This window comes from Oncorhynchus keta, chromosome 1, assembly GCF_023373465.1.
Source record: "Oncorhynchus keta strain PuntledgeMale-10-30-2019 chromosome 1, Oket_V2, whole genome shotgun sequence".
Taxonomy (NCBI): domain Eukaryota; kingdom Metazoa; phylum Chordata; class Actinopteri; order Salmoniformes; family Salmonidae; genus Oncorhynchus; species Oncorhynchus keta.
Window position 1 is genome coordinate 16280977 of NC_068421.1, and position 9001 is coordinate 16289977.

Consider the following 9001-nt stretch of genomic DNA (forward strand, 5'->3'; position numbering starts at 1 on the left):
GTAATATGTCAGTGTATTTATGTATGTGTAATATGTCAGTGTATTTATGTATGTGTAATATGTTAGTGTATTTATGTATGTGTAATATGTTAGTGTATTTATGTATGTGTAATATGTCAGTGTATTTATGTATGTGTAATATGTCAGTGTATTTATGTATGTGTAATATGTTAGTGTATTTATGTATGTGTAATATGTCAGTGTATTTATGTATGTGTAATATGTTAGTGTATTTATGTATGTGTAATATGTTAGTGTATTTATGTATGTGTAATATGTCAGTGTATTTATGTATGTGTAATATGTTAGTGTATTTATGTATGTGTAATATGTTAGTGTATTTATGTATGTGTAATATGTCAGTGTATTTATGTATGTGTAATATGTTAGTGTATTTATGTATGTGTAATATGTTAGTGTATTTATGTATGTGTAATATGTCAGTGTATTGTCATGGAGAGCATTGGCATGGCATCTCATAGAGCGAGAGAAGTGCAGGGAGAAGTAAAGAGAGAGTCAGAAGGATAGAGAGAGAGAGCAGGATGGATGAGACATGGTACCTTCGTTTTCAATAGTGTCGACTGCATCATTGACCAGTCGAATGACGGTCACTATGGAGGCTTGTTGAAGAGAAGCAGAGGGAGGAGACACGGTTTGAGACACAGGAAGTTGACAACGGGCTGCCAGGAAGCAGAGCAACTATTGGCTGAAGATGGGATCAACACTAGAGACATGTAGCATGGGAGGTGTCTGATCCAAAGCTACATATGGAACCAGACTTAGAAGACCTACACTCTTAGAAAATGTTTTGCTATCTAGTACCTAAAATAACTTTTCGGCTGACCCCATAGGAGAACCCTTTTTGGTTCCAGGTAGGAAGAACCTTTTTGGGTTCCATGTAGAACCCTCTGTGTAAAGGGTTCTACCTCGAACCAAAAGGGTTCTTTCTACCTGGAACCAAAAAGTGTTCTCCTGGAACCAAAAAAGGTTATCCTATGGGGACAGCCAAAGAACTCTTTTGGAACCTTTTTTTCTAAGTGTGTAGGAGGGGACAAACACAGAATCCATGTGCATTTGCTCATCCAAGTATTGGAGAATATCCTCAGTACACACACTTGTACCAACACACACTCCAATTTACATATGTATACATGAGGTAGGGCTGTGCTCAGAGAGACAAGAGCTAGACTGTTAAATTATGTTCTGAAGACATTCAATGAAAATCAGATGAATAGAAAAATAAAAACCAAATGGAGAAATGAACATTATAATGACATCACATCTACTGGAGCGGTCAGCCGAACTGATTCAGATTGTTCTGTGGCCTGATTGGCTAATATCAGAGTAGGATATTATGTGAAATGTGATCATCTTGACAGTGAAGAGGTTCCATTAATTATGAATGAATGAAGCATCAATGTTGATATGTCAGCATTGCATTTCAGCTATGTAGTCTTGTACATCGTAGCAACACACTATGATTATATAGATTCACATGTGGATGTCAGTGATCCATGTCAATCAAGAAACAACCCTTTATAGGCTAACTCTCTAAGTAAAAATAACTACTACTGACTTTTTCCCAATATCAAAACGCTACAAAAACAAAGCACAAGTTCCATAACAATAACAAAAACACAGACAACACAGCACAATATAACACAACACATAAACAACCACCTAAAACCTGAACTGGCTTCTGCCAACAATTGGAACTGCAATATCAACGACTACAACCATTGAAAGACATGGGAAAGAACAACATGTGCTTGAATGCGTGATGATGAAACAATGACAAGGTAACAAACACAACATACAGTAGCTGTGTGGATGGAAGCACAGTGTTATTCCTCTTATGTCAGATGTCTGTCTGTGTGCACACTGTCACACTGTCACACTGTCACACTGTCACACTGTCACACTGTCACTTCCAAATGAAAACAACAATCTGACAGGTATGGAAATCAACAACACACTGTCACACTGTCACACTGTCACACTGTCACTTCCAAATGAAAACAACAACACACTGTCACACTGTCACACTGTCACACTGTCACACTGTCACTTCCAAATGAAAACAACAACACACTGTCACACTGTCACACTGTCACTTCCAAATGAAAACAACAACCTGACAGGTATGGAAATCAACAACACACTGTCACACTGTCACACTGTCACTAAAATAACTGGATTAAAAAACTAGAAAAAAAACCTCCAAGAATGAACATGAACAGATTATATGAAACACATAAATCAAACAATAACATTGAGGACAAATAAACTAACACACTGGATATCAAATTGCTTTCCTGAAACACTTTTCTAACACAGCAGGAGTAAATGCATCTGTTGGAGAGAGGGTGTTAGTTATTGTTAATCACAACATCTCTATCTTTTAATGACCTAACATCACACCCCCCGACTCCTCCCCTAGTTCCCTATCTCTTAGGTGTTTGCAGATCTAAATGAACTGTTATTGACGCAATATGGCGATGGCGCGACCTCATCCGACGTGCTTTAGGGAGCTTCAGCCATACAGTAGCTGGTACTTCTGAATCTGAAAACACCTAAGGCTAATGATAGGGGGTTAGGGGAAGACAAGACTAAGTTAAGTGTTGCTATCGGACCGGACGGCAGACTACCTCACTGTCGCTATGAGTGTGGCCATAAAGAGACACGAGAAAGGAGGGGCATGTCTTACCGTTGTCGTCGCAGGAGTCGGAGTGGAAGGAGCTCAGTGATTGGACCTCAGAGTTGCTGCCCTTGTTGCTCCCTGAGAAACAGGTCATCTCTTCGCCCATATCTACCATTTTACCTGCAGGGAGAGGTCAGAGGGTAAAGTTCAGGGCGTCTGAGAGCGGTGGGAGCCACTGAAGAACAGGCTCGTTTGTACCAGGGCTGTCTTTGTTGTGGCACAAATCACACACATACTTTGGCTCCATCGACAACACTGCTGGCATCGAGAGCTAGATGTAACACTCACTCACACACACACACACACACACACTCACACACACACACACTCACACTCACACACACACACACACACACACACACACACACACACACACACACACACACACACACACACACACACACACACACTCACACTCACACTCACACTCACAAACACACACACACACACACACACACACACACACACACACACACACACACACACACACACACACACACACACTTGATTTGGGAATCAAAGCCAGCTCATAATTAGGATGGTCTTGATAAACTGAATGTGATGATCTCTGAGTGTAGTTCTGTGTAATATGATGATGAATGAATATGGAAATGGAACAACAATGCACTCTTGGAAAAGAGAATCACTTGGATGGATACTCAATCACACAAACGGAATATACAGTATGCATGAATACACACACAAGACACCACAAACACGTATGAACAAAGACTGTACCACACACAAACAGGTTCAAACACATCACACTAATACATAACTATGTCCCCCCACCCACACACACTGACCCTCGTCGCTGTCCCAGGTGCTCTTGTGGATGGAGTCACAGTCAGAACGACAGGGCGAGACAGGTGGCAGGTTGGGCGCCACGCTACACACCACCACCCCCCTCCGTACTGTGCCTCCCAGAATCCTGGGTGACTCTGGGTGGAAGGTGCTCATCTCAGTGTGTTCCACGCCTCTCCCGTCCGCCATCTTCTCCAGCGTGGACCGCGGATCGCCTTGGAAACAGGGTGTATATGCCATGGGCCTCACAGGCACCTGGGGCGGGCCGAGCATCCCAGCTCCGCCACCTATCACAGTGGCGCACAGCCCCGCTTCGGCGTACAGGTTCAAGGGGTCTCCCGGCGTGCAGCGCAGGGTCTTGAACTGAACCCCGTTGGCCTTGTTTAACAGAGCTGCTGTTGCTGGATCTTGGACCAGCGTCAAGTTGTTACGGGAGTAGTTCTTCTGGAACACCTGGAAACAAAATATAGTTTTGTTATTTCTTGTAAAACAATATATAGGATTAAAGATGTAGGATCTTAATTTGAGACCGTTTCTGAGGCAAGAAAATAATCCTGCATCAACAGGAAATATGAATTTTTAGGGGTTGATACATTTATCTTACGGGAAAATCAAGTCTGACATTTCTGTGGAAATTAGAAACATCAGAAGCCTTTTCAAACCTTAAATACAATACAAGTTTTAAATATACTACATCGCAGGACAGTGTGATCAACTTAAGATCCTACATCTGTAAAAGCAACAAAGGCTGAATTATTTGATACAACTTACACATTTCATCGTAAAAATAAAAACACACAATAATAAGTAAACAACACAATACAAATACCTTCTTACGGAAGGCGATGAAGAGGATGATGAGGGTGACAATGACGAATAGGACAACAGCAATGCCGATCAGTTCTTCTTTCCCCACCATGGCGTGTCCAGCCTGCATGTCTGGTACCACCACGGGCCGCAGGCCGCAGAGCTGGCCCACGAAGCCCGCCGTGCAGTTGCAGTAGAACGAACCGTGCGTGTTGACACACACACCGCCATTCTCACATTCTGCTTCGCCACCCGTGGCGCCGCCCCGCTCACACTCGTTTACGTCTTCCTCGCACCTGGAGAGGGTGAAAAGTGGGGAGGGAAGGGAGAGAAGGAAGACGAGAGAGGGATGAGGGGAAAACTTTGCATGGTAATTAGTTTAAATAGTCTGTACACTCCAAAACTTGAGGTAGGCATCAATATATCTAAACCTCTGTCACTTCAGGTGGCACTTAAAACAAATTGTCACAGGTAGTTTGTGGGACATTTAATAATTGCCTGACTAAAACTGATTAAGACTATCCTTCCATTTGGAGGTGGGAGGGAAGACATGTAGAGAGGGTGATAGAGGACAGCTCAGAGACTCCCAGGGTGTTTCTCAAAATGCATACTACCGTGCTACTGTACTACCGTGCTACCGTGCTACCATAGTACCGTACTACCGTGCTACCGTGCTACCATAGTACCGCACTACCGTGCTACCGTGCTACCATACTACCGTGCATACTACCATACTACCCGTACTACCGTGCTACCGTACTACCTGCTACCGTACTACCGTGCTACCGTACTACCGTGCATACTACCATACTACCGTACTACCGTGTTACCATACTACCGTGCATACTACCATACTACCCGTACTACCCGTACTACCATGCATACTACCATACTACCATACTACCGTACTACCGTGTTACCATACTACCGTGCATACTACCATACTACCCGTACTACCATGCATACTACCATACTACCATACTACCGTGCTACCATACTACCGTGCTACCATACTACCGTGCTACCATACTACTATACTACCGTACTACCATATTACCATACTACCGTGCTACCATACTACCGTGCATACTACCATATTACCATACTACCGTGCTACCATACTACCGTGCATACTACCATACTACCATACTACCATGCTACCATATTACCATACTACCGTGCTACCATACTACCGTGCATACTACCATACTACCGTGCTACCATACTACCTTGCTACCATACAACCCGTACTACCCGTACTACCGTGCATACTACCATACTATCGTGGTACCATACTACCGTGCAACCGTACTACCCGTACTACCCATACTACCGTGCTACCATAGCTTTAGGTAATTGTTGCCTTTTTAACTAGCTTGCTAGCTAGATTATTATGATTCACACATCTAGCTGATAATTCTGAAGTAAAACATTTGCTTTGTGTATATCTTGTTTCATCTATTGTTGTCGTCATTGTCTTGGCTGGAAGAAGGTTCAGTGAAAGGGAGATGCAGCGTGAGGTAATACAGTAGGGGGAGATACAGCGTGAGGTAATACAGTAGGGGGAGATGCAGCATGAGGTAATACAGTAGGGTGAGATGCAGCGTGAGGTAATACAGTAGGGTGAGATGCAGCGTGAGGTAATACAGTAGGGTGAGATGCAGCATGAGGTAATACAGTAGGGGGAGATACAGCGTGAGGTAATACAGTAGGGTGAGATGCAGCATGAGGTAATACAGTAGGGGGAGATGCAGCGTGAGGTAATACAGTAGGGTGAGATGCAGCATGAGGTAATACAGTAGGGTGAGATGCAGCATGAGGTAATACAGTAGGGTGAGATGCAGCGTGAGGTAATACAGTAGGGTGAGATGCAGCATGAGGTAATACAGTAGGGGGAGATACAGCGTGAGGTAATACAGTAGGGGGAGATGCAGCGTGAGGTAATACAGTAGGGGGAGATACAGCGTGAGGTAATACAGTAGGGTGAGATGCAGCATGAGGTAATACAGTAGGGTGAGATGCAGCGTGAGGTAATACAGTAGGGTGAGATGCAGCATGAGGTAATACAGTAGGGGGAGATACAGCGTGAGGTAATACAGTAGGGGGAGATGCAGCGTGAGGTAATACAGTAGGGGGAGATACAGCATGAGGTAATACAGTAGGGTGAGATGCAGCGTGAGGTAATACAGTAGGGTGAGATGCAGCATGAGGTAATACAGTAGGGGGAGATACAGCGTGAGGTAATACAGTAGGGGGAGATGCAGCGTGAGGTAATACAGTAGGGGGAGATGCAGCGTGAGGTAATACAGTAGGGGGAGATACAGCGTGAGGTAATACAGTAGGGGGAGATACAGCATGAGGTAATACAGTATGGGGAGATGCAGCGTGAGGTAATACAGTAGGGGGAGATGCAGCATGAGGTAATACAGTAGGGGTAGATGCAGCGTGAGGTAATACAGTAGGGTGAGATGCAGCGTGAGGTAATACAGTAGGGGGAGATGCAGCATGAGGTAATACAGTAGGGGGAGATGCAGCATGAGGTAATACAGTAGGGGTAGATGCAGCGTGAGGTAATACAGTAGGGTGAGATGCAGCGTGAGGTAATACAGTAGGGGGAGATGCAGCGTGAGGTAATACAGTAGGGTGAGATGCAGCGTGAGGTAATACAGTAGGGGGAGATGCAGCATGAGGTAATACAGTAGGGGGAGATGCAGCATGAGGTAATACAGTAGGGGTAGATGCAGCGTGAGCTAATACAGTAGGGTGAGATGCAGCGTGAGGTAATACAGTAGGGGGAGATGCAGCATGAGGTAATACAGTAGGGGGAGATGCAGCATGAGGTAATACAGTAGGGGTAGATGCAGCGTGAGGTAATACAGTAGGGTGAGATGCAGCGTGAGATAATACAGTAGGGGGAGATGCAGCATGAGGTAATACAGTAGGGGGAGATGCAGCATGAGGTAATACAGTAGGGGAGATGCAGCATGAGGTAATACAGTAGGGGGAGATGCAGCATGAGGTAATACAGTAGGGGGAGATGCAGCATGAGGTAATACAGTAGGGGGAGATGCAGCGTGAGGTAATACAGTAGGGGGAGATGCAGCATGAGGTAATACAGTAGGGGGAGATGCAGCATGAGGTAATACAGTAGGGGGAGATGCAGCATGAGGTAATACAGTAGGGGGAGATGCAGCATGAGGTAATACAGTAGGGGTAGATACAGCATGAGATAATACAGTAGGGTGAGATGCAGCGTGAGGTAATACAGTAGGGGGAGATGCAGCATGAGGTAATACAGTAGGGTGAGATGCAGCGTGAGATAATACAGTAGGGGTAGATGCAGCGTGAGGTAATACAGTAGGGGGAGATGCAGCATGAGGTAATACAGCATGAGGTAATACAGTATGGGTAGATGCAGCGTGACATAATACAGTAGGGGGAGATGCAGCGTGAGGTAATACAGTAGGGTGAGATTCTGCATGAGGTAATACAGTAGGGGGAGATGCAGCATGAGGTAATACAGTAGGGGTAGATGCAGCGTGAGGTAATACAGTAGGGGGAGATGCAGCGTGAGGTAATACAGTAGGGGGAGATGCAGCATGAGGTAATACAGTAGGGGTAGATGCAGCGTGAGGTAATACAGTAGGGGGAGATGCAGCGTGAGGTAATACAGTAGGGGGAGACACGGCATCAGGTAATACAGTAGGGTGAGATGCAGAGTGAGGTAATACAGTAGGGGGAGATGCAGCATGAGGTAAAACAGTAGGGGGCTGATGCAGAGTGAGGTAATACAGTAGGGGGAGATACAGCATGAGGTAATACAGTAGGGGGAGATACAGCATGAGGTAATACAGTAGGGTGAGATGCAGCATGAGGTAATACAGTAGGGGAGATGCAGCATGAGGTAATACAGTAGGGGGAGATGCAGCGTGAGGTAATACAGTAGGGTGAGATGCAGCGTGAGGTAATACAGTAGGGTGAGATGCAGCGTGAGGTAATACAGTAGGGTGAGATGCAGCGTGAGGTAATACAGTAGGGGTAGATGCAGCGTGAGGTAATACAGTAGGGGGAGATGCAGCATGAGGTAAAACAGTAGGGGGAGATATAGCATGAGGTAATACAGTAGGGGGAGATGCAGCGTGAGGTAATACAGTAGGGGAGATGCAGCATGAGGTAATACAGTAGGGGGAGATGCAGCGTGAGGTAATACAGTAGGGTGAGATGCAGCGTGAGGTAATACAGTAGGGGTAGATGCAGCGTGAGGTAATACAGTAGGGTGAGATGCAGCGTGAGGTAATACAGTAGGGTGAGATGCAGCATGAGGTAATACAGTAGGGGGAGATGCAGCGTGAGGTAATACAGTAGGGGGAGATGCAGCGTGAGGTAATACAGTAGGGGAGATGCAGCGTGAGGTAATACAGTAGGTGGAGATGCAGCGTGAGGTAATACAGTAGGGGAGATGCAGCATGAGGTAATACAGTAGGGGGAGATGCAGCGTGAGGTAATACAGTAGGGTGAGATGCAGCATGAGGTAATACAGTAGGGGAGATACACATGAGGTAATACAGTAGGGGAGATATAGCATGAGGTAATACAGTAGGGAGATGCTGCATGAGGTAATACAGTAGGGTGAGATGCAGAGTGAGGTAATACAGTAGGGTGAGATGCAGCAACAGGTAATAAAGTAGA

General features: G+C 45.3%; 1 protein-coding gene across 1 annotated transcript in view; it reads right to left on the bottom strand.

Annotated features, from left to right (window-relative positions):
* The window catches only part of LOC118394548 (protocadherin Fat 3-like), a 364429-nt gene that overhangs the window by 7198 nt on the left and 348230 nt on the right, over nucleotides 1–9001 (bottom strand). The window contains exons 16-19 of the mRNA XM_052492922.1: nucleotides 4335–4608; nucleotides 3508–3958; nucleotides 2708–2821; nucleotides 561–620 (exon numbers count right to left, since the gene is read on the bottom strand). Of these exons, the coding sequence (XP_052348882.1) occupies nucleotides 561–620; nucleotides 2708–2821; nucleotides 3508–3958; nucleotides 4335–4608 (899 nt within the window). The remainder of the gene's footprint in view (nucleotides 1–560; nucleotides 621–2707; nucleotides 2822–3507; nucleotides 3959–4334; nucleotides 4609–9001) is intronic.